This window comes from Pseudorasbora parva, chromosome 21 (genome assembly GCF_024679245.1).
Source record: "Pseudorasbora parva isolate DD20220531a chromosome 21, ASM2467924v1, whole genome shotgun sequence".
Lineage (NCBI taxonomy): Eukaryota > Metazoa > Chordata > Actinopteri > Cypriniformes > Gobionidae > Pseudorasbora > Pseudorasbora parva.
The window spans coordinates 25,616,597-25,643,668 of NC_090192.1; the positions used below are offsets into that span (position 1 = coordinate 25,616,597).

At 39.1% G+C, this 27,072-nt stretch overlaps 2 protein-coding genes across 2 annotated transcripts; both read right to left on the minus strand.

The window, feature by feature from the left end:
• myoz1b (myozenin 1b) lies at positions 1 to 6,385 on the minus strand. Its single transcript, XM_067429695.1, has 6 exons — positions 6,224 to 6,385; positions 4,940 to 5,036; positions 1,394 to 1,563; positions 950 to 1,034; positions 697 to 871; positions 1 to 597 (listed from the first exon to the last, which is right to left on the minus strand). Exons 2-6 carry the CDS (start codon positions 5,025 to 5,027, stop codon positions 363 to 365), a joined length of 753 nt encoding a protein of 250 aa, XP_067285796.1. The 5' UTR covers positions 5,028 to 5,036; positions 6,224 to 6,385; the 3' UTR covers positions 1 to 362.
• A 2,111-nt stretch (positions 6,386 to 8,496) lies between these two features.
• Positions 8,497 to 22,992, minus strand: synpo2lb (synaptopodin 2-like b). The gene is made up of 4 exons (XM_067429855.1): positions 22,705 to 22,992; positions 18,724 to 18,875; positions 17,917 to 18,638; positions 8,497 to 12,905 (listed from the first exon to the last, which is right to left on the minus strand). Exons 1-4 carry the CDS (start codon positions 22,804 to 22,806, stop codon positions 10,096 to 10,098), a joined length of 3,786 nt encoding a protein of 1,261 aa, XP_067285956.1. The 5' UTR covers positions 22,807 to 22,992; the 3' UTR covers positions 8,497 to 10,095.
• Positions 22,993 to 27,072: the final 4,080 nt, after the last annotated feature.

Consider the following 27,072-nt stretch of genomic DNA (forward strand, 5'->3'; position numbering starts at 1 on the left):
TTCTGTTTAGGGACAAATGTTTATTTTAATCCTAGATCATTTTAGGTACTTTATATGTCTATCATAGATCACTGATTTCAACTGGGCATAATGTGTCTGCCAACTATGAACCGGCTAAACACAACACCCAATAATGCGTTTCCATAGTAAACAGCACATGAAACATTGGGAGAACAGGCAAAGATCATTCCTTTCTCATGCAAATACGAATCAATTATAGTTTTCGAGTGTGAGTGCGTAAGGTCCCTGTTTGCTGGTCTGTGTATCTATGTATGCATCTGTACTTGGGCTTTACTTTAGAGCATGTACAGTATGTTGTTGTGTATATACATGTCTGTGTTTACATAAGATGGGCAGGTTTCTTAGAGGTCGTCAGTCTCTCCATCAAAGGGGATGTTTTCCAGCTCCATGTGGATTTGGCTGTGCCCTTCATTGCATGTCCAGCCGATCGGAGTGCGGTTGAAAGACGGCCGACAACAAAGGTTAGACTGCAACACAGACACTGGCTGCGGCTCCTCGTCGGTCACCTTGATTTCAGGGGGTTCAAAGGTGACAAGACGAGAGGCCTTGTCAAATCCTCCAAAGGGCAGAGCCATTCTTGTGGGCAAGAACAAGATGGATCAAATGAATAAGGACTATCAAAAGGTATGGCTTCTGTGTAGAATTATTTTTATAAATGATAAAATATCATAGTACCTATTGAAACTCTTGTACTTGGGAAGTTCCTTGTGAGCTTGAGGCCCAGGCATTTTCAACCTCATGGTTTCTTTAAGTTCCTCATCATTTTTCATAGCATTTTCCCATGGTGATATGTATGTTTTAACATACTCACATTGTCTCTTTTCCTTCACAGCCTCAGCATTTACTTCCTCTGCCATAGAAAGAACAGACAAACAAAATTCGAAATACTAATTCCATAGAATTATCCATAGAACAAGGTGAGAGTTACCTTGAGGTGGCTCTGGTTTGGGAGTTGGTTCAGGTGGAGCGGTCAACTCACATTCGAGAGAAGGAGCCAGGTTCTGGAGGTTTAGCTAAAAAGGCACAAGGAACAAAAAGAAGATCATCCTGTATCATACTGTATACTGTACATTTAAAGTTTCATTAACTTGAGGAGTGTGTAGATATGTGAATACCAGAGTGGTCAGAGTAAATGTAATTTCCATATCATTTCTTAATATTTGTTTACATGATAAGTAGTCATGCATAATAATAATGGTGGCATTATTATCACAAAGCAAGTTCCTTAAGGTTTATAGAAGACCCCTTTTCTGCGCGTCAGGGTCTTGGTCCAGTTGTCAGAGTTTATTTTGTGATCCCGATCTATGTAATCACACTATAAACCTATATTTCCTATCAAAGCTATTGCTTTTCTCATGCCTCTTTTGCTGACCAGGTTCTCGTCACTGACGATGAATTTCTCCACCCTTTTCTGTCTCATCTTGAACATTTTGGAGCCCTTGTTCTTCATGAGAGACAGCTCCTCCAACATCACATCTTTAGGGGCCTTGATTTTGGTCCCCAAGTCCAGTTCAGTGGTTTCAGCATTCTTATCTTGCTCATCTGGTCAAGATCAGTGTTGTGGGGAAGGAAAAAGGAAAACTCAGTCAGAATTAACGCATGTTCCTTCCAAATCATTAAAATAACTAGAAAATTGAGATGGAAACATTATACTCATCATGTCAAAATGAAGCATGAAAACATGTATTTTTACTTTGATTAAAAAAGGGGTCTTAGCCAGGACAGAAGCCCTGCATGTTTTCAGTTATATTATATTCTTTCTTAACTTTAATATCAGCCATTAAACTTTGTAGTCAAGCCACATCTGACACCAAAGAGAAGGATGCTGTGCTGAGCACTGCTTGCATTACTTTGTAAATCAGATCCTTGGACAAGCTTCAGCAGTAAGTGTGTGCATGTTTGTGGGTGAGATTCGGGAATAATATTCATAGATTTTGTGTCTTGTTTGTAAGATATGACAGCAACATTGCTTTTAAACAAATAGGTTAAAGGTGCACTGTGTACAATTTTAGCGGCATCTAGTGGTGAGGTTCCGAATTTCAATCGTCCACTGCTCACCCCTCCCTTTTGAAGCACTTTTTATTGAGAAGCTACAGTGGCCATAGAACAAAGATGTCGTCTGAGGTAGCAGAGAGTAGCTAGCGCTCTGTAGAGCAGTTTGTCCGTTTAGGGCTACTGTAGAAACATGGAGCCGCAAAATGATGACCACTATAAAGGGACCTGCATGTCTCTGTATGTTGAGTATGTAGATAGAAAAGGCTCATTCTTAGGTAATAAAAAGACAATGATTCATTATGTAAGGTATTTATACACTACTGAAAACATGTATATTATATCGCATTTCTGTCAATAGGTCCTCATAACTATTACACACTGCATCTTTAATAAACTAAACAAAAAAAATGTGTTTAGCTTAGACACAGGGTGGGAAATTAGCACCCGCCACCAGCCAATGGCGGGTACTTTTTCAAAGTGGCGGGTGACTTTGCTGTGTATACCAGCCACAGTGGCGGGTGAATTGTAAAACATATTTTTACTGGTTACTATTTAAACCATTCATTGTACAGCTTTTGTCAAAGAATGATGTTGCTAGTAACAATAATGCACATTTGTCGAGTAACTCATTTCTTGATACTGACCGTTTCTGCCATTGAAATGACTGGGGAAAAATGTCCCAATCAACCCAAATTCACCCCATACTATGCTAATGCACTTTCTTTTATATTTGAATTCTATAAAAAGTGGCTGATAAAAAATATAAGTGGCTGGTAAAACTGGACATCCACCAGCCACTGTGGCTAGTGGACAGAAAAGTTAATTTCCCACCCTGCTTAGACACATTATTGATCGTCACTTTGTGTATGTACAAAACTTATATGCATCTCAAATCAACACATAATAAGGGTGTCTCATTCCTGATTTAATCAGTGTTTTCTATAACAAATTGATTGAGTGAATAATTAAATGAGTCATGACTCAATGATTCATTGACACAATGATTCATTGTCTGTGTCGCAAATTGCATACTCACAGAAAAGGTTCTTGTTTCGAAGAATTGCTTTGACTGTGTGAATGTAATCCAGCCAAACTACACTCGCCATGTTATCATTGTCATGTGACTTACAGTTGCGTTCTACACCAGAATTTAACTGCAAGTAGAATGTGATCCTGTGTATTTTTAATGTACTATTTTCTTTAAAGAAGTATGCATATTCAAATGCAGCTTATGACTTTGAAGATACTGCTCTTTTCACGTACTGTTTTTCTATTATATAAGCCAGGGGTATTATAACTTTATGATGCCAAGGACCCGTAAATATATGATAAATCTTTTATGGGACCCCCTTCCTAAAATCCATCTATATATGTAACAGTGGACCACAAAACTAGTCATAAGGGTCACTTTAAAAAAAATAAAGATTCATACATATATCTTCATGGAACATTATATTTACTTAATATCCTAATGATTTTTGGCGTATAAGAAAAAAAAATGTTTACCCACACAATGTATTGTTGGCTATTGCCACCATGCCACTTATGACCACTTATGGTTTTGTGGTCCAGGGTCACATATTTTTATGAAATACTTTTTTCTATTTTCTTCTAACCATTTGCTTTGTCTTTTTAGTCCCTGCAATTTTCTGGGGACCGCTTAGAATCTTCTGGAGGACCCCTGGGGAGGTGTCACATAATTTGTTCCGTAATAAATCAATGTTTTGAATTAATCAATTTAAAGATTCAATGACTAACTTATAAAACTTGTCGCCACCTACTGGCATATCAAGGTAACTTTCAAAAAGAGTGCAAATCCACCCGCAATAAATACGCAGTCTGTCTAGAATGTGCGAACATGGACTGAGCTAAGTGATACAAAAACATTTAAATAAAATTCAAAGTTTGGAACTAAGTGTTTGTATAAACAGTTTTAACAGAACATGAATCACACATATTTGCCCCTATGTGTGTATGGGTGAAAATCTGCTGAAACAGATTGAAGTGAAATAATTTGAAGTTAAGCGGCTTGAAATCTCTGCTGAACAGCTCTTCTTATTGGCAGTCATTTTGCTGTTAATTTATTTGGCTCTGAAACGCTAGCCGCAAGAATGTTGTCCTGTAAACAAACTGCCCATTATGAGCACACTGCCAAGCAGATGAAGTGGGAGAATCTAGTACACTAAACAGCCTTCACACACAAAATGCAAAGCACCTAATAACAGAGCTGCTCATTAGAGGAGAGCTGTGAAGTCACACAGTTTGACAATGTCTTTAAGATTTAACTCCCTTTGGAGGAATAATTAGCCAGCTACATAGGCCTACTGCAAAGGCTAACCGCTCATTACATTGGTCTTTACTATATGATACTATATGATGAGAAATTGTTTTAAGTCAAACTGGGATGAATAATTGTATTGCAACAGCTCTTCAAACCATGGGAATTGATAGCCCATGACTCCAGCACAAACAAAAACATTATAACACGCTGTTCTAGTTCAAACGTGACATTTCACTGAATCTAACGATGCATTAAAAAACAATTCAAACTGTGACTATTCTTAGAAACAGTCACAAGTCCCTCATTAAAGTTGGTTGCAATACTATAGATGTGTGCTTATGCCAAGTGTTCTCTCTTTTTGAGGCTCTACAGATACTGTACCAATAAATTAAGTGTTCTCAGTGGGGATTTACAACTGAAGAAATTTACAGAGAGCCTAAGGGTTGTTTGGCATTTCTGGCTCTGGCTCTTCATGTTGACACAGGACACCAGTGAGGGCTTTTGGTAATTAAGTGTGACATTTATAACGCTCATCCGGTCATCACAGGATATCACAAGTGAGTGTTCAACCAGAAAATAAGATTGGGGTGTGTGTATTTCTACTACATGTGTGTATTTGTGACACAAAGACACACAGCTGACCATGTTGTGAGATGTTTGAGAAGTCTGTGATGATTTTCGAAGGCTTCTTCCGCTTGTTGGTTGGAGCAGGTGTTCCAGAGACAGGCATCACGGCAATCTGAGGAAGGAAATTACATTTGAATAAACTGGGAAGATGGGAAAAGACGGCATGTGCATTTACTGATAAATTGTAATGTATTTAGGTATGAATTTAGCATGACCATGCATCCACCTAAATAATAATTTAGGAAATTAATTGATAAAGGTAAACCTAGCCCAGCTATATGGAATTATGAACACCCATAACTTTTTTATTAAACTAAATAATAACACCAGCAACAACATGCCACTAAGAGCCCACATTTTGAAGGGCTTATATTACCCAAGGAGTCAAACTTTACCTCTTCACTTCAAAATAAACTAACATAACCATAAAAATAACAATATTATTTACCCTACAAACAAACATAAATGCTTTTAAATATATTATGTGGTCAAGAGGAATACTAAAGATGGAAGAGGCACATCTTACCCCCTTTCTTTACCATTATTACACCCCAATTTTTTAATTTTTTTGGAATGTCTTTAACAACAGTTTGTTTCGTTTCTGTTCTTGATGATGTTTGTATGAATATTTAAAGTGTCTAATTAATACTAACAGCATTCACAGCATTTAACTATAACATATATTTAAATGACGGTCAATTGGTAAAACTTTAAATTCCATAGCCAGCACCAGTCTCTTGTTGCAAAGAGGGGTATTTTTGTTTTAGCACACTAAATAAATCCACCATGGGTAACCGGTCAGCAAATTCCTCAAATGTCCTGCTGAAGCGTTGCAACAGTAAGCCTGAGTGGTCTGAACGCCATATTAAACATTTCTGAGGAGATGTGAGAAAACATTTCTGCATTTGAACAAATAAATTATAATAATTCAGTAAGGCCCACACAGTTTAATCATTAACAATGACATATATACTTTTAAATAGGAGAGTGTTTGGGTGTTATTTTTGAGTGTGTGTGTGTGTGTGTGTTTATGTGTAATTAATTTATTATAGATATATATATTTATGTGTAGAAGATCCAGTGCTATTTTATTAGATCTATTTGATTTATGATATGCAGCATGAGCCAGCTCTATCCAAGAACAACATATATTTTTACCATTTGCAAACAATAATAAATCATCTCGACATACTCTAACCCTTCAGTACCAGCCTGTCCAGATTAAGAGCTCATTATAACATTTTATCGCCTGCAATTCCCCCATTGCAATCAATCAAACATCCCAATGATTCGTCTTACCTGAGACCAAAGAATCAATGTTTCAGAAAACAAATCAAATCACAGATTGAATCAAAGGTTCCCAGGAGGGCTGTTTTAAAGTTAATCCAGTTCCTTAGGGTTGACTTGAACTCCACCAACTACTGCTCTCTTCTACATCCCAGGAAGAGTGAAATCCTAGCAGTGTTTGGGACAGGAGGTCTTCAGGGAGTGGGGAGGGGGTTTAGTTCATTTAGTTCAGCAAAGGGACAGGGCTGATGGTGAGGAGATGCTTTTCTTGCAGATACTTTTAGGTCTAAATATAGAGCAAGATGTTTTCAGGGAGGACCTGTGAAAAGATTATGTCCCACTTCTTATTTCAGTCGCTTACCTTGGTCACTTGCCCTCTGTGTAAGTGACCCAGGTAAGACCAAGGTAAGTACAGTTTATGTGTGAAACATTCTGTGTATTACTATTATTGAGCTGAATATTCAATGCGTAGGATCAGACAGCATGCACTGGACAACCACTTAGTGTCTCATATTTTTAAACATATTTGTGCTATTTATTTACATCTATCTTTGACTTTCTAAATTTAACTTAACTCAAAAGTTCTACATTCAAAGGTTGTGCATTTGCTATTTTTCAAGTTTCTGTTACACTTACCAATAGGGGTATAATGACACCCTCATGTTACGATACATATCACAATTATGAACTCATGATACGATATTATTGCGATACAGTGCACCAAGATATATGGTAAAAGATTAACAAAATATGTATTGTTGATTAAAATGCTAAATTGTATATTACATTGGCCGTGGAAATGAATAGGCTTGGGCATTGTGCTGGTAACACAATGCACAGGACAATGTGACACACCAGAATAAAAATATTCTGAAGTAATCAGGAAAATATTCATGATTCTGAAGCTGAAAATACAGAATTATTTTAGACGAATATGCTTGCACTATTTTCACTATTTTTACAATTATTTTTAAAATAATGTAGACCACTTTTTACTAATAACATAAGACATTTGGCATCAGAATCCACAATCCCATTTTTTGTATTGTGATATATTGTTACACCACTACTTTATCGACAATAATTACTTTACCAATTTTCTAGCCTGTATTTGTTGTAATATTTTATTGTGTAGGCCTATATTGTGTATCTTTCCATTCATGTATTATCTTAATCAGTACGTGTAAATCAATTACAGTTTGTTTTTATTGGTAAAATCGTTGAACCCTAGTAGGCCTATTATGTTGATCAGGTGGTGTTGTTGATATTTCTTTTTTGTTGTTGTCTTTTTCGTAGTTCTCACTTTGAGAAGCAGTATTTGACAGACCTCCATAATGAAGACATATTGCTCCTGAAGAGGAGTCAATGTTATTTATTACAGTTTGCACTTCACCAGTTTAAAGTCTGGACAGCAAACCTTCATAAGGCACGCAGTGAAAGTTCCAGTCATTTCACACTTCTCAATGTCGTCTCAATGTCAAACAGAAAATCGGACCGTGCACCTCATTCAAAGAAGAACATGTCAACAGAACTTACTTGCTGTGCTGCTCAACATACAAGCAACATATCACAACTTCAGGATCAAGAAATGCATCTTCGTGTGTTTTCCTTATAACCACACCAGGTTGTCGGCCTCAGGAGAGCACCTGAAGTACTGGACATCACCAGCAGGGGCGTCTGAAGGGTGAAAGAATGTGGCTCATGACAGAAACACAGAGCTGTGGCTAAAGTTAGCACCTGATATCTTGTGACATATGATCGTGGGGTATAGATCAGAGGGGGCAGAAGGCTGTTCACCTTATGAGTGGAGGTAAGATTACCGAGCCAAAGCTTAACGGTTGTCCACATGCAGAACTTAAGCGAGCAATTTTGCTACTTCTTGAATAATATGTGATTAATTTGACATGAAACATAAACAGGTTATAAAACCATGTTTTAAATATATTTCTACATGCCTGCACTTCATGGAAAGTGTTTTGTAAACTGTAACGCTGCGCTGCCTTGTATTCAAAGTTAACTGATTTCAATATTGCGCAACAGCGCCACTCAGCGGTTGTTATGACAACTGCATGTCCTTTAATGCCTTTCAGCATAACGATCAAAGTAATGATTCCATCAAATTAGAAACATTTTATGTTTTGCTATGCACTCTAAAACAGTTGGCATGACCATTATATGATGATCGTTATATTTAGGTATGTGGGTTAATCTACATGAGAGCTATGAAATCAACACTAGCTACATCAGAGAAAATAGAAGGGAAAAAAAGAAACAACAACATCCAGCACATACATTTCTCATTTATTTTCATTGCTCTATATTAACTCAGACATGTACAAAGTCGTTCTCGTATTCCCAGTTCTAGAACCCAAGAAGTCCATTAAACTTTCCATTTTCTCACATTTTGCATTGTACATAAATCCACTATAAACCAATTACCCAAAGCACTAGTGTAATTGAATGAATAGAATTACAATGTTTTCATAATATTCAACACAAGAATAATACATTAACTAAATTAAAGCTTTAAAAAAAAATGTGTAGAAGCATGTATACATTATGACAGTGCACACTTAAGAAAATTAATATTTTACTGTATCTATAGAAATCTAATAGAAAATCAAAAAAGACAGTTTCCTCTTTATTTTAGCTTTCAAATTTTATATCTTGCTTCATACCTCCTATTTGTATACCTCCATTCTGCCGTGACCTTACTTAAATGACACAATAGACGTTTTAGCCTTACATCCAATCAACCTTCTTAACCTTAGCAGAGAAATGGTACCCACCATTCCATATTGTTTCATTCCACCAAGGCCAATAGGTCTTTTCTGATAAAAAGCAAAGTTCAACTAGGCATCTACAATTACACAAATGCTGTTAAACAGCCCACACAAGTGATTGAAATGGATGCCATACCTGTTTGGCAAAAGCATCATTCACAATAAGAGCAAGCACCAGGGAAAGTGGTCAGATGTCACATTCGCATAATATGTCATAAAGATAAAGCAGCGCTTTCAGAATTTATCATCTAGTGTTTTTTTTTTCAGCTGTCATATGAAAAATCCCCAGCACAATTCCCCACAGTGGAGTTCACATGCTTTAGTAAATGCTCAGTCAAAAACGTGGCCTACGCAGCATTATGAGAATAAAATGAGCACATGCATCAAGCATTCATACTGGCTTTGTGCAATGCTCAGTCTAGACAAACACAGGCCTGCCGTCCAACCTCAAGAGATGTTTAGACAGATAAAGGATGGATCACATCAAAAGTAAAGGGCATGGCAGGGGCCAGATGAGATAGCGATTCAAGAGCAAGAGCAATGGGATGATTTGTACCATCTCTCCACTTGAGGATTTTTCATCTTTTTCATTGCAAGCCCGTCACATTCTTTGTACATTTCTTTCATCTCTGTCAATGAGACTCTGATACAACTACGTGTCTTCTTAGAACATTCTATAACACTTGTACACAAATCTTCAATGATTCTGTCGTCCATCATCTTCTGTCACAATAGGATTCTGTCATATATAGTTTACTTACCCCTCTTCATTCCATCATTGTGGCCCCTTTTACATAATGTCAAAGTTGATCATTAGACATAAGCGCCATAATTCTGTTTAGTTACTCTCACAAATAATACAGTACATACAGATGTAGACATCTATGACATTGCTGTATACTCTATTTTAAAAATAATTGTGTACTTGTGTGGAGTGACTGAAATACTGCAATTGTGAACATGCAAAAAAAAAATGCATCTCTGACTGATGTTTTTTTTTTCTTCTTCATATTACTGAAGTTGAACGGTTCATTTAGCAGAACAGAGCTCAAGCACTCAAGTGCTCTTGCCCAAGGTAATAATTAGTGTCACAGCGGATTCTCAGTAAAGTATGGAGCCAGGCCTCCACACATTTGGTTGCAGACCCATGCTCGATGTACTGAAGCGGGGTTTGGGTACCCGTAGGTTTTGGCTACTCCCGGATCCTGAGGATCGCACACCAGCAGAAAGGGGACTCAGCTCAGGGGCGCTCTTAAACTGCTTGGCTGCCTGGAATGGGGTGTAGACTTGCCCAGGAGTGGGTTGTAGGAGGGGCACTGAATTGGGCATGGGGGGAGTAGAGATTTTGGGGAGAGCAGGCAGGGCTGCTGTTGGGGCAGGAGGAGGTGGCGAGAATGGTGCCACAGGTCTTGGAGCAATGGGAGGTGGGGAAGTGACATCACTGCGCCACATTGGCTCACCAAGGGTTGTGGCAGAGCGAGGGGCGATTACAGTAGGGGTCAGTGATGTTGGAGCAGACATGGGAGTAGGCGTGGAGAAACGTTTGATTTCATACACACGGCTTGATTTAATAGGGACCTGCTTGGGTGGGTTAAGGAAATTACCTGTCATGCCAACACCATTTTGCTGCTGATAAGTTGTAGTGTTTTGAGGCACTCCACCTCCATAACTGAACAAAGTGGAGTTGAGCTGGTATGGCTGCCTGCTCACAAAGTCTAGAGCTTTTATACCCTTTTTGTGCTGACCAGGTACTGTTTTAACCCCAACTTTAGTTGCATCATTAGCCTTTGTACCACGCTGGGCTACTGGAGGGCAAGAGGGTGACAGCAGTGGATTATAGTTAATTGGTGGTGGGGCTCGGATATTTGGAGAGTATTTCCAGTGACCTGGAAGGGAGGGTGTGGGTGAAGGATCACGAGGCTGCGCTGGAGATTTGGGCTGTTTATCCACCACATATCGGTCCATGCGACTTTGTCTGCGCGCAAACAGCTCTGCACCTTTACCTTGCATCTGGGGCATCTCAGGAACTAAAGGAGCTGGTTTAGGAGCCACTGGTGGTGGCATCTTGTATCTCTGTGCCTGCATGAAGTTGCAAGCCTCTGCACCTAGATTGAGGAAATCCTCCTCAGGGCCAGACTCAAACCCCGCCTCTACACCCGGACGGGACCTGTCATCCAAGTTCTGCACTAGAGACAGTAGTTCAGGGTTGTAAGCTGGAGCCTTCTTCTCCTCTTGAGCATTGAACATTGGTTTCTTGGTGCCACGACGACGAGCCTCCTGCAGGATTCCAGTGCGTCCGACAGGGACTGAGACCCGCTGCTCTCGAGAAGTCATCCCATCAGTGGAGTTGGAGAAGAGAGGATACTGCTGGGAAACTGGTGCATTTGGTGTTTCCGGGGTAGTTGATGACACAGAGATGTATGGGTTAAAGGAGACTTTGTGGGCTGGAGAAGACTGTGCATTTGGTGTTACAGGAGCATAGGCATGGGCTGGGGTAGTGGCATTGGGAATACCTGGGGCATTTGTGAACGGAGGCAAGAAAGGCTGAGCTTGCACATTAACCGGCGTAGGTGGCTGATTCTGAGCAGAAACCTTGTGGTATGGAGGACTGAGTGGCATTGCCTGTGTTTGGGGTGGAGAGTAAGGCGGCATTGGCTGTGTTTGGGGAGGAGAGAAAGGCGGCATTGGCTGTGTTTGGGGAGGAGAGTAAGGCGGCATTGGCTGTGTTTGGGGAGGAGAGAAAGGCGGCATTGGCTGTGTTTGGGGAGGAGAGTAAGGCGGCATTGGCTGTGTTTGGGGAGGAGAGTAAGGTGGCCCTGCCTGTGTTTGGGGTGGAGAGTATGGCTGAGCTATACCAGAAGGTGAACTCAGAGATTTTACATGACAAGGTGTTGGAGAAAAAGGGACAGAGGTGGTGGAATAAGTTGGGGAGTAGAGTGGAGCATTTGAAGGGGGAGGAGAAAATGGACCTGACATGATTGAGGATGGAGAGAGCACAGAGGAAGGACCATTGTAGGTAGCTGGTCTGGCAGGGATATACAGTGATGTTGTAGAGATGGCTTTCTTCCCCTCCGAGCCAGCAGGGGAAAAGGGAGCTGGCATAGTTGCCACAGACACAGTTTGAGCCTGTGATCCAGCCTTTTTGGCAGAGCTGGGCCTGAAGACCACTGGAGCAGTTGCTGCTCTGTGGCTCACACAGCCAGGGGCAAAGGGCCTGGCAGTTCTGTTGTGCACTGAGTTGGCAGCTGATGAGTCTGCTTGGTCTGGTAATACTCCTACCATAGATGGCATGGGCGTCTGGACTGGAGATGACAACACAACACTTGTCCTGCTTACCACCAAAGGTTCCCCATTCACCATACAGGTACTATGAGAGGTTAGGGGTGTGACTGGAGTAACTGGGGTATATGCTAGGGTAGTGTCTCCCTGATGCTGTGGCATGGAGAAGGCAGGGGGTGGAACCAGTTTTGACATATGCTCTTCTGATCTTTTCCTCTGTAGTTCAAAAAGCTGGGCTCCTTTTCCTGAAGTTGCGTTTAGACCCGGGCTGATCTCTGCATCTCTGTCAGGCACAATAAACGCTGAAGTTCTCTTTTCTAGAACGTCCAGGTAACCGCTATCCCAGGTAGGGTCTGGTGCAGCAGAAAAACCATCCTCATCAAGCTCAGATTCGCTCCCAGGAAATAGGCTTTCGTCTTCGGTTTCTCCCTCTGTGTTACTGTAGCTTTCTCCGTCTACACTGCCAAAGCATGTGAGGGTATACTTCTTGGCACGCTGCCGTCGCTTTTTGAACATAAGCACACCTTTAGAGTGAGGATTAGGAGCATCTGTCAAGAGTGAAGCAATGGTGCGGCACTTGGATCGGGCCTCTTTCACCTGCTTATCTTGTAAACTCTCACCTCTGTGTAGCTCTAAGGAGAGAAAGATAGTGTATATCAATCAGCAAAGCAAGAAATATCAGTCTGCATAAAGGAATGAAAACATATTGTAACGTGGCTTCAAAGGCCTGTTAGCATGACTTGTCTGGTATATATAACAGTACCTTTAGTGATGAATGGTAACATCAAACATAAAGTCAGATATAAAGTCATCAAACATAAAGTCACAACTTTAATACATCAAGCTGCCATTGTAATAAATTGTAGCACATCTAGTTGAGTCAGAATAGCTCTGATATTAGACACTGTATGTTAGATGTCTGGCACCAAAATTATCATGGTAAATTACTGAGCTCATCCTTCTCTACAAATAGCCCATCACATTCTAACAGCTTGAGCAAGTAACCCCTGGGGATCCTGGATCTATATTAAAAGACAGGGTAAAGTAATCTGATATGTCTATGGGACAGTGTTTTATGCTAAGATATTCTCTTTCTAATGTGGAAGGCCTCAAAACTATAATATTGATGTTTGCACAATATTGGATCAAATTATGCCATATTTAATTCAAAACATTCTAATTTAGGTCCTAATAAAGACATAAATGTGCTTTCAATTATACGATAACTATCTGTGGAGAATAATGGTTATCTAGACATTACAAATGTCCATTCAACAAAAAGGTTAACCATTACATAGCTGCTAGTATTAAATTTTTTTTTTTACAAAATTATGCTTAATGAGAAATGTTTGACAAGTTTTCAATAAATCAATCAATAAATGAATACAAGTAAATCAAACTTAACAGAAAATAAATAAATAAATAAAATAAAATAAAAAATTACATTGACATTGTAAATAATACCTGGTGTACTGCTCATTAGTGATCATTTTATCCCCAATGTTAAATTGTTTAAACAGAAAACAAGCTCCATCTCTTGAAAGCTCTACAGAAGCCCTCAGGTCTTTACCTGCATAGATGTGTCCTTCGTGTTCAACCTCTCCAGGCAATGTGAAGCTCCTCATGTTGTTCAATCTATAAACTATGTTCTCAAGCAAGCCTTACTGGCAGGACACACACAAACACACCAGTGGAGCACAGCCAGCAATACTTGGGTGCTCTGCCCACATTGGTGCAAAATCAACCAGACTGTAGCCTGAGGTCAGGCCTTTTAAATACCTTTTGTCTAACCACAAGACCCTGTCACAGACCCAGAGAAACCCCATTATGTCATTCAAGCTATTTTGGTTGGTGAACAGAGCTAACGGACATTTCCCACCTGTTTGGGCACACCTCGACCTCTTTCTGGATAGTCCAGCTTAAGCTGAGTGTCATGTGGGGTCATGCTGACACCTCCAACCATACCACAAAGACTTAACCATACAAAATCAATGACTGTCAAAGGGTTAATTCAAAACTCTGTCTTGTATTACTCACCTTCATGCTGTTCCAAACCTGTAAGACTTTCGTTCATCTTCAGAACACTTTTTTGATATAATCCAAAAGCTTTCTTTCTCTCCATTGACAGCTACCAACTGAAACTTTGATGCTTCAAAAAGTTCATAAAGAGATCGTAAAAATCCATGTGAATTGAGCGGTTTAGTCCAAATGTTCTGAAGAGACGCAATCGGTTTATATGATGAACAGATTGAATTTAGGCTTTTATTTACATATAAACATTGATCAGCAAACCTAAACAGAAGCTCAGCCGAATCTGCTCGACACACAAGAACAAACTTCTTGTGGAAGCTCAAAAGCACTGCGTAACACACGAGAATGAACCTCATTGGTTCTTGCACATCAAGCAAACATGCTTGAGCTTCCATTGGTTTACAATATCTGGTGTGTGTTGATGAATGTTTTTGTGAATAAAAGCCTAAATTCAATCTGTTCATCTTATGAAGCGATCATGTCTCTTCAGAACATTTTGGACTAAACCTCTCAAATATGGATTACTTTTGTGATCTCATTATGAACTTTTTGAAGCATTAAGTTTCAGTTGCATAGCTGCCAATGGAGAGAAAGAAATCTCTTTAATCAATTTCATCAAAAAGATCTTCATTTGTGTTCTGAAGATGAATGAAAACCATACGGGTTTGGACTGACATGAGGGTGAGTAATTAATAACAGAATTTTCATTTTTGAGTAAACTAACTCTTTAAGTGTTGAGGCAACATTTGACTAATTGTAAAATGTAAAGATAAAATGTCAACCTTTTTAATCATCATTGAACAGCATCGAACCATCAGTTTCTGTAATATCTCGTACTACAGCATCACTTTCAGTACATTGGAATAATTCCTCCACAAATGCTATTTAATCTTTGTTCACTATCTATTCTGAGATATTTTTCATCCACATTATTTAATACATGCTCTTTCGACCTCCCACTATGCTGTCACAATAACAGGTGTGCACGCTTCATCTTCTCTTCTTACCAAGGCTGTATGAATGCCCTGGCTTATTTTGTAATTTCACCACTAACAGTGACAGAGAAAAGCAGCTGTCATGGACTCTTATCCTCACTGCACTAATGTCTCTAACCTCTGAGACGTGCAAGATCATTCACAAACAAGAGTTCTAGATATTCTGAGTTCAGAATTCTCAATGGAACATTCAGAATTAAACACCAAAACATGTTCATTTAAACAATTCTTAAAATGCCCCATCAGTCTTGGAAAGTAAAGTGACCTTCAGACTGTCGGCAGGGTGCCATTAGCTGAGGAGAAACCTTTCCCAAAGGCTTTAGAGTGGGGAATTAGCACCCCATTAGCTACAGACACAAGATATATTGTTTGACTTAAATGAAGTTTCCAGTATGTGTTTATCTTACTATAAGAAGAAATGTGAAAAACAGACTCATAATTGTCATTAACTACATCAGATTGACACCTGTATGGATCTTATTTTAAGGTCAGATTTTTAACCTTTGAGAAAGACGAGCTTCTAAATCACTGGATAGTGACTCAAGTCATATGATACTGATGCACTTGTCTTCAGTAGAAATAGATATGACCAAATCTAAAAAGAAGAAAGAAAAGACAAGAAAAACAGCTACTGAACCAGTCCAGTAGTTGTCAACTAGGGTACAGAGTCTACAAGGGGGCATTGACAAGCTTCCAGAGACTCCCCAAAAGTCAAAAAGATTGAGAACCACTGTTAACTTTGAGCAAAGTTAAAGCTAATTAATCATCAAGGGCTACATTTTAACCCTTGATGATTAATCAGCTTTAACTTTTATCGATCAGTACAAATCTAGATTTGGCCCGAACCATACTGTAAAATATTGGTTGATATCCATTCATTAACTCAAAGTCCTTAATACTTTAATACTTTTGTTAAACAAAATAAAACATAAACTAAATATGTAGGATTTTTTTATTTTGAAAAGTCCAGATCATTCTTGGCTCTTAAAATCACATTATTAGCACGACTGAACTGTTTAAAATGAGAGAATGAAATATCACTGACACTGGACAGCAACTGGACATGCCTTTCCCAGCATGCAACAGAGGCTTGTATTATAGGCCTGAGTCAAGGGACAAATATAGATTCTTGCTCATTTGAGTCCAGCCCCCTTCCCCTGCCCCCTCAAGTTGCTCCAAACCTGAATTTCTTTCTTCTGTTGAACACAAAATAAGATATTTTGAAGAATAACCAAATGTTTGATGGGTTACTGTTTGGTTACCAAAATATCTTCTGGTTCAGCAAAAATTGCAGTTCAGCAGAAGAAAGACATTCATACAGGTTTGGAACAACTTGAGGGTGAGCAAATGATGACAGAATGTTCATGGTAAACTATCCCTTTAAATTGTATGACAATAAATTAAGCAAATGTGTTTCCTTAACTAAAAGTTGTCATGTAAACAACCACTGATTAAATTTAGCAAACCTCAAGAACACCAAATGAGTTAATTCAGTGAATGATTCTTTAGATGTATTTGTTTTGATCAATTCATTAAAAGAACTGGCTCATAAGGGTCATTTGTGTCACTGTGAATTACAAAGTATGGCAAATCCAGAGATTATTTCATCCTCAAACATGCTCTCTCTATTTTGTCAGACTGACTTCAAAACTTTTCCCATTCTCCCAAAAATGAATTTTCAACATTAAGCATAATCTCGCAGATAATATATTTCAATAAGCAGTAGGGATCCTGCATCAAAATTTAATAAATTGAATTCTTGCTTAATTTTATGCCATTGCCATTCAAATGCCATTGCATCACACCAGGTCCAGATTTACACTCCTTCTTGAAATGGAAGATTGGCTTCTCTCTAGAGAATTTTCCAGACGTTAAATTTAACACAGTACAGAAATAATATTTGAGGTAATGACAAGAAAGAGATAGATTCAGAAATGCTGAGCTCATCCTTATATACAGTATATTCTCTCATTAATCATTTTTTTACTGACTGCTCCATTTACATAATTGAAATTAGTTAATGCAACAGAACATGAGTCATTTTCTTGTTGTAGGGCCAAGAAAATATATTACTTCAAGCATGCTAATGTGTATTATGATGCTAGTTAATAGTTAACTGTTAACTAGCATCATAACTCTGCATGCATGAGTTAGTCTGATATTGAGTTATACATTTTACTGGATTTATTCAATTCCATTATGTTTGCACTACAAAAAAAGTGTTCGTTCCACAAGTAACTAAAGTTCAATAAAAGAGTTGTTTTTCTTTCAGTAAATGGCAATTTCAATGTATGGTGTATTAAATTAAGATATTCAAACATACACTATTGTTCAAAAGTAAAAAAATAAAATAAAAAACATTTCCAAAATAAATTTTGGAAGGATTGTCAGTAAAGGCATTTATAATGTTACAAAATGTTATTTTTAACTTTCTATTCATTGATACATTAAAATGATTTCCAAAGAATCATGTGACAAAGAAGTTGTCGTGCCCCCCTCCCCCCCCTCCCCCTACACACACACACACACACACACACACACACACACACACACACACAATATTACTAAATAAATGCACCCTTGGTGAGCATAATTCAAAAACATGATTGGTACTCACTAGCTTGCTTGGCTTTGTCCATGTACGTGACAGTGAGTTCTTCATCCACTGGGTTGTCCACAGGACCGACCATGGGTACCATCAGTCTGTGAGATGCAAGCATGAGTGCTTCTTTGGCCCGCTCTGGAGAAACAAGTGGAGGTGGGACAGAGGGTGATTCCTGGAAGCCGCTGTCCACTTCAGCAGCTCCTGATGGACTTTGGTCTGAATTCTCAGAGGAATTTTCAGACTGATGGTGCGACCATTCAGACTGCAAGGGCTGGTAGACCACCTCTCTGCGTGCCACCCCAGGCATTATGTGCTGTTGAGTCCCTGATCCCTCTAGATCAGATACAGGCCAGCTCTGTGTTTGAGGGTACGTGCAGATGTCCTGGGCGCTCTCATAGCCGCTCATTTCCGAAGTCTCCTCCTCTTGGGGTGAGGCTTGGCCGGGGCTCTTGGCAGGAGAGCTACTGGGGCTTCGTCGTTTCTGCCTGCGCTGCCTCTCTTGTGCCGCCACATCTGCGTCGCTGTCCGTCTCGCCGTAGTAAGCCTCACTGTCTGGAGGGGATGTAAGCCACTCGAGGCCGCCGGTGGGGGACATGAGTGATGCTCGGTTGACACCGGGTGGTTTAGAGGTAAGTTGAGGGGACAGGGCTCTCAAGGCTGCCCGGTACTCCTTATCAATACGGGGAGAGGGAGCCCGACCCAGAAGCACCACTGACTGATACCCAGCTGGGGCCCTTAATGGAAGCAAAGTGATTATTTTGAATATAAATTTAATAGCACAACTCTCAACTCCTCATGATAATGATATCTCACCCCGACCTTTTGATTCGCAGATGGAGGGTTCCTCTGCCACTATCAATCAGATTCATAGCCTCAGCATGAGATAGTGTTCCACAGGACACATCATTGATTGACACCAGCTCATCCGTCTCTCTGAGCCCAGCCCTGCAGGCCTTACTGCGCTTCCTCACCTTTAACAGCAGGGGGAGACGGAGTCAGCACAAACTTTCTGTTCATGGGTTTTAGAAAGGGGGAGAGCAAGTATTTTTGTAACACTTTTTGCTTCGGTGCATGTAACTCACAGAATTTTATAGCTAGAGTGCTCAAACTTTTATAAAAAGTACCCATATTTGTTTATTTGTTAATTTAATAGGCTACATGGTGTGTCTTTGTTACAATCTACCCCACTACAGGGTTTGGATATAACACATGCTGGGGTAAGTTGTTTTAAATTAGAGAACCGAAGTAAAAACAGTGGTCATACCAAGTAATATACTTCAATGGTGACTGGAGTGCAGGCTTGGTGGGCCCTGAGATTGCATAGGGCACATTTCACTCACACTTCCTCTGACTTTGAGTTGTCAAATTGCTTCATTCAGAAAACACAAATGTTTCCGTTGTCTGACGTCTCAGAATTCTCACCACTGACTATTAGGCCTAACATTTTATTCACAACTTATCTGATTGACCTGCCCTTCTTTAATACCTCATCAGTTCCCTTTGTTAACACTTTCAGGCACACCTTTATCTGTCTTTTGTTTCCACTGTCTAGCATTATGTAAAATTATTCAACAGAAAATGTTCTTAGTTGTATGTAAAGGGTTGTTGTAACACTTTTAAAGATGTGTTACCCATCCCTGTCAGCCAGTGTTTAGCTAGCCATATTAGCATAATGGTTTGAAACTTAGCAGGTTAAAAATGCCTCACATTTTGCCTAATCATGTGATACAATTTGATCTTATCAGATTTTGTCTGCAAGTTTAAATACTAAACAAAATATAGTTTTGGTAAAAAGAAAAATAAATTCTCACACAATGTAAAAATCCATTCATTTCTTTATAAAACCTGCATGTGCATATTTCCATCCTTGACAACCATAGAATTAGGGAGGGCATGAGTAAAAACTGAAATTATCATAACACTATAGCTTGTCACTGGTTGGTGGAATTGATAGTGTTACAACTCGACCTATGTTACAATCATACTCGGTTTCCCCCATAAAGCATATAAACTTCTACCCATTGTTTATTTATTAAGATATTACTGTAATTGTAAATCCTGCCTATTCATGGTGCATTGGTTTTCAAACAAACAATCGATTTGACATTAATCAAGTTTTTATTTACTTTTTCGCTCTTAAGTAGGCTAGATATAAATAAATTATTACTTGTACAAATTAATGTTGACATCATCCTTCACATGCCAAATAGTCTTAAAATCGTTCTTAAGATGTTTCTTTCCAACTGAACTCTCCCTAAAACTTTCTCAAAAAGCTTTCTGATGATCGTGAACACTAAAGTACAGAAACCCTATTAAAGGTATTTTGTTCATTTAACTTTTTATGTCTTTCAAATCCATGAATGCAAATTGTGGACTTCCATGTTATTTACACTTACTGGACTTGAAAACTTGGTAAAGTTGTTGACAAAATGTAGGAAAATTGAATAATACAAGCCTATCGGAACGCTATTTTGGTCGTTTTTTTAAAAGTATCGGTTGAATGAATAACTGATCTACTGACTGAACTACTTATGTAACTCATAAAATGTATCACTGATCGAATCTATTTGATAATATTTTTCTGTTTGAAGGAACTTTTAGTTTTTTTTTCTTTTGCATAAAATACTGCACATAAGAAGCCTATAGCTAAAGAAATCAAAAAAGAAAATACTGTAGGCTTCTAAAATGTTATCAAATTGTGTATTTAATCTTATAGAATGGTTCCAAATTAGCAAAAATCATTTTAGAATCAACTGAAAACCAACTATGAATCAAGTCATTTCTCTGTCAATCCAAAGATTAGTTTCACCCAGCGAGTTCTGTATTGGCAGATTGGATGGATAAAGCTACAGTATGTCTAAAGTGAGTGGCTCCATGGCTGTTATCTTCAAATACCATCTCTTTGAGTGTAGGGCGTCATCTGTCAAATATAAGAGTGCTTTACTAACACTCACTTCATCAGCACGTACCAAGCTAAAGACCGGTCACATTCCTGTCTCTTCTTTTGCTTCCAAAGGCACTTTACAAACTTACTGTTGTGGTGAGTCAAGGAGTTATATTTTCACCAACCAATATATTTCAGCCAATATTTTCACTAAAGCAAATATGTATTTTCCCCTACAAAGGCCTAAAGGAATGAACAGCTCAGACTATATATTAGTTGTGGACAAAAATAAATGCACCAACTACAAGCCCAATGTTAATTTTGCTTTTCCATGAAAACTGGTAAAGCAAATTTATAATTGGAAGACAATAGATGAAAGACTGGCCCATTCACCTTCTTTTTATTGTCGATCAAATGGTCTGAGAATGCAAGTTGGGGGAACAACATGTGCAGCTGGTGCCAGGGCAGCTGTTGCCTCTTGGCAGACCTGAACCAGGGCATGTCATGAATTCACCATGTGTTCTCCACATAACCTAAATAAAGTGCTCAACTATTGTAAAGAGTCAGTTGTCACTCAGCCTCAGTATAAAACTCAATTAGTGCATGTTTATGAGAAGTGGACTGTCTAATATAGTAGTAAATAAAGTGGATACCATAACGGATAGCAAAGGATTGGAAGAATGAATGCATTTACATTAGAAGTTATTATGAGGACACCCTGTACGTCTTCAGTCATTTTCAAAACATTGCCAGAGCATTTTGCTAGCCGTGCAAATGTCACCGAGGTCGTTCTAGATGCCAGGATTAAAAGAGGCAATCAGAGATCCGGGTGGATCAGAATAGCTCAATTAAAAGATGGTCATGGAAAAAAAGGGCACACCGCAAATGGAAACAAGATGAAACAAGCCTGCAGAAGTGACCTTGAAATGAATGATATGGGGAAACTGGACTTTTTTTTTCTCCAAGAAAAAAAGTCCAGGCCATCTTTTCCCTCGGAACATGGAAAGAGTAGAGTAGACGGTCTCTGGCATCGCTCACCAATCCAAAATAGCCCTTAGATCAGGGAAAATGCATTGCGCACAGTTGTCACTTAACAAATGGGGCATACTGTGTTTATAAGTAGACACTGTGGCTGTAATTCTATTCAGTCCTGAAATAACATCCTCATTTATACAGAACTGTGTGAGAATGCTTCTCTGAAAGATCTGGATTCCAGAGGAAGCCAAACAAAAGCTGTCAATTAGATAAGAGTGAAGAGATGCACTGTGAAGCCTAGCAGGTTTATCTATGGACCAGGAATGCTTACAGCACACAGCCAAAAAGCTCATGAACAGCATTTATCAACAGATAAAATAAGTGCTCTCTAGTCTGTAGTTGTAATAGGATGTGATAGTGATATCTTATTAATGTTTGTCCACATGTTGTTGCTTCATCGCATGAGGTTTTAAAACATAAATATGCAATGGGTGTTTTATTTGCAGGACCCCAAAAAGATAGTTCTTATCGACTTCATACCAAGATGATGTATGACAAACATATTCTCACACATGTTAGAATGGGCCGGAAAATTAGTAGAAAAATACTTTACTCTTGCAGGCTTATTAAGACCAGCCTCATTGACATGTTAAAAACATATATGCACAGTTATATATGAATATGATCAGGCCTAAATGCCAAATACATTAATTAATTGAATTTATGTTTTTATTCAATTCAAATAAATATAAACATTTTCCACCATTTTTTTTAAATGTATTAAATAAAAATAGATATTTCAAGCTGAACATTTTGCTTTACATTACTCATATTATAAAAGGGCTCATTTAAATTCATTTTTTAACAGCTTATTAAACCATTCATTAAAATGAGACGCACGATTCAACTTAACCAGGTGGCCTATGGAACTGTCCTCTTACCTTTGCCACTTGGAGGGGTTTCTGGTGCTCAGCCCCTCCTTGTAATCGGAAACCCCACGGTGCACCTCCTGAGAGGGTGACCACTACCTCCTCTGCTACCATTTTTCTGACGTTGTTCCTGTGTCTCTTAACGTTTCTTGGTTTCTTTCAAAAGTCTCGTCCCATCCCTGGATGTTCAGTCCTCCTCTGTGGCCCAGACTGCCTGCTGAGCTTCTGCCAGCCCTGAGAGGTGAGCGCAGATACACACCCCGTGGCCATGAGCATGTGAAGTGTGGGGAGAGCAAAAGGGGGCGTGAGGAAGCAAGAACAGCTCTATCTCTCTTCATTGGAATGCTGGGTCGGCGGGTGGGGGTGCGTGGTCTAGATCCAGGAACTCCTTCCTTCATCCTGCTGGCCACACTTGTCCTGTCAATCCACAGCCACATCCAAAGGATGCTGATAGAACCTCTAAAAATAAATACCCTAGAAGTCCCACTGAGCTTTATCTGTGAATGCTCTCAAAATGTGAAGGGAGCTGTTTGAGGAGTTATTTTTGGGAGTCAGATGCCACAAGACTATATTGCACATTTAAATGAAGCTTAATGATACTCATTTGGCATTATAAATAAATGTTTGGCAAGCTATATATTTTAGGGGAATTCATCAGCTAAATAATTGACTTTAGGGACATACAGTGACATTTGATCTAGATATAAATTTGCTTTACAACAGATTGTAAATGATTTATTAAAATCAGATATGCTTCATTTATCATTTAGATATTCTCAGTATGATTAGGTAATTTAACTTTTAGTGTTTATTGGATATTTTTGTTATATATAGTTTTTATTTTATCTGCTGCTACACTCTTAAATATAAAGGTTCTTAAAGGGATACTTTACCGCTTTTTCATATTTAAGCTATGTTATTCTCTTAACTAAAACGAGCTGGTACATACATCTCTCGTCTGAGTGTGTGCTCTTAATCTCTCTGACGCGCGGTGACGATCTGATTCATTCATTCATTCACGATGGTACCAAACAGAGATCAAGTTATAAGCGACCAAACACCTCCACGTTTTCCCTATTTAAATACAGTTACACGAATAGTTGAACGATCTAGTATGATGACATAAAATAAAACGTGGCGCTTTTCTAAACGGATTAAAAAGGAGAACTATAATGTATGGTGGAATTGCACTTCTGAGTACTTCGACTATGCGCAGTAAAAAGTCCCGCCTGTAAAATCCTCCCTCACATCTCCCCCTCTCTCATTTCTGTCAGTAGGGGGGAGGGGAATTTGTGAGGGAGGCCACAACCATCCTATACACAAATCCGCCGCAAACTTTATGGGCGCCGCCATCTTGCCTACCGCCATTACTGCGTGCCTGCGAAGTGCGTGACGGTGTGACACTTGCCGGTGTCCTCTAATGACATTTCAATGAAAGCGGATCCTGCATATTAAATAAAATGTCTGGTGAAAGGGAACATTGGGTAGATGATGTCAGGCATTGGCCAAAACTTACAGAAAGGTAATTTATTGACAACAGGATGTATTAATGTATAAATGCGTCTGCCAAATGTAATGTAATTAAGACAGCAATAAAACTGAACACTGTCATTGTGAGCTGTGTTACTAATATTAGGGCCCTGCTTTCCGTGATTACGGAATTGTTTTACACAAACACGTTTTAAGAACATGAAATAACGAACAGTTATGAGGACTTATATGCTGCACTTAGAGCAGCGCGCGGTAATGCACGACGCGCTGTAAATTATAACAGAAAATAAATAAAACATACGTGCCTGTTACAAAGTCTTTAAGTCACAATTACACAAATTTAAGTCACAATTACAGAAATGTAACTTTGTAGTTTTCTCTATTGTTACTGACATATGGTACGAGTCCACTGCCTGAAAACCTCACGACACTGTGATTTATACGCAGCGGCTGATCTGTGATGTAGGATGCAGTATCTGGCCAATCCATCCCCAACTCATGCCCTGTAGTTTAGGTTCTGACGCTCATCGCATGCCAGATGATTAATAAAATAATCTTATGCCTGTAGGAACATGTATTCTATTGCTACAACTGGTCGTAGATATTTATTGCAGCTTGTGAACATGAGCACATTGGTAGGTCACGCAAGTTTACGTGCTGATTTAATAAGGCCATATTTTTTGTAACTGATCGTTTCATATATGTCTAACGTTAATTGTGACTAGGTCCCTTTGTAATGGACACGTATGTTTTAATTATTCTCTGTCTTTAAGTGGTTTTCTTTATGTTCATCACAGCGTGCCGTGCATTACTGCCGCACGCTGCTATTTATTTATATATGAATTAATTTATTTATTATTATTGAAAGTATCAAGATTTACAAACAAATATCGCTGTATAAAATCAACGTCTTCGAATTCGAAATAGGATACAGAAAAGATATAGCCTGAGGGAGCAGCTCTTAATACCCTAATACAAACAGGGGGAAAAATAATGGTATGCATTCGTAACAAAAATAAAAATAATTTATAAGGGGAAAAAAGCTAGGCTATTATAACATGACATGAGGGGAGAATCAGTGATTGTTAAGCTATTAACCTCATTTGAGAAGTGTTTTCGTGTACGCACTGCTCTAAGTCCTTAGCAGCAAGGCACGCAGTAATGGCGGCGATGCTTTACTTCCGTGTTTCGCCGGATTTGTGTATAGTGATAAAAAACCATCAAGTGTTTTTTTCTTTTTCTTTTTTCTTAAATGTTTTCCCGTGTGACATCACACAGTCGGACGCCCCTCCCACGACTGTTGATGGACAAGCAGCGTTTCACCTCAGACCGGCACTGAGCGAGCTCAAGCTGTGTCATAGTCCACCATTTTATAAGTAGAGACGCTGGAGTAGAATGGCGTCTAACGCCCGTTTCACACATACTCCGTCTGCAGTGCGTGTGCGGTGTGTGTTGCGTTGCATGTGCGTTGCAGGAGCCCCACACCCTGTTGTGCTTTCACATATACTGCGTTTGCAGTCCGCAACTGATCCGCTGTTGCATACCACAAATGACCATTTATTCATTAGTTTTTATTTAAAATCCAAAGGTTTTTACTGAACATGCCTCGTCAATATTGCAATTCACTTTGTTTACTCTTTAATAGAAGTCAGGTTAACGTAGCCTACTACATTTAAACAACATTTTATTAAATTCATTTATTCATATTTATATACTTTAGATTTAGCTCACACAAGTGGCAAAACATTTAAAGCCTTAAATCACAAACATTTTAAATTAGAAACTTACAATAGTCTAGTCTATTCAAAAACAGCCGACTCTCGTCTTTTCTTTCGTTTTTACACCCTTTTAAAAGAAATCCTGCAGGTCAAAAAGAACTTTGGTTTTCACCTCCAAGAAAGTACGAGTGCTATCCATTATGGCACTTTTTTTTACCTAAATGCCAGGTAAGGTGTCGTTTTGTTGCTTTACTTGAGAAAGAAAAGCCATGTGTTGACTTTGAAACAGAGTATATTTTAAATGATATGCATCTGTGGTGAAATTACTAGATTTTCGCGTCAGTACATGTTTATTTTAATGCGAACAATGTTCTGTCGCTTTAATGCAGCAATGCAGCGCAGCAAAAAATAGACTTGGTACGAAAACGATCCGTGCACTGCTGCAGATGCAACGCACCTGGAACGGACTGACGGACTGCATCCGCGTGCAGTGTGAAAGCTGTCATCCGTTAACATGGGTACGGAAGAAAATACGCACCGCACACGCACTGCAGACGGAGTATGTGTGAAACGGGCGTCTAAGTGATTATGGTGTTCTGTTCTTGGGTGTAATAATGAACACAGCAGTTATTCTGATGTTCCTAAATCCGAACCGCTGAAGACGCAGTGGCTGAGTTTTGTTTTCGTTGATGCTTTTATGTTTGCAAAAACCGCGAAGCATTTCTCACCAGACTGATATAACCAAGGGTCAGTATAAAGCAGGTTTTGCTAAGAAGCTGCTCCTGAATAAAGGATCGGTACCACTACCAGCTCTTCGTGTTCCTGCTGCATCTCCAGAAGAAGTGAGTGTAGTTTGCTCATCTTTACGTGGGTTGTGCATCGGGACAACTCCTCGGTGTGAATTAATCTAATGTTTTGAGGAGTATGTGTGGCTGGCTGTCAGTCACCGCACCAGTGGATACAGCACTTTCGGAATAACAGACTCTACGTCTTGGAAGTATGACCAAAATAAGATTTTTCCCCTCAAAATGTTATCTGAACAAGTAACATGTCTGCCACATTTGTTCTGACCTACTGAGAAAAAAAGAGACTGATCACACAAAAATGCGTACAATTAATACGAGTGTGCAATGTTGTGGAATGTATATACCAAAATGAGTTTCATCATGCC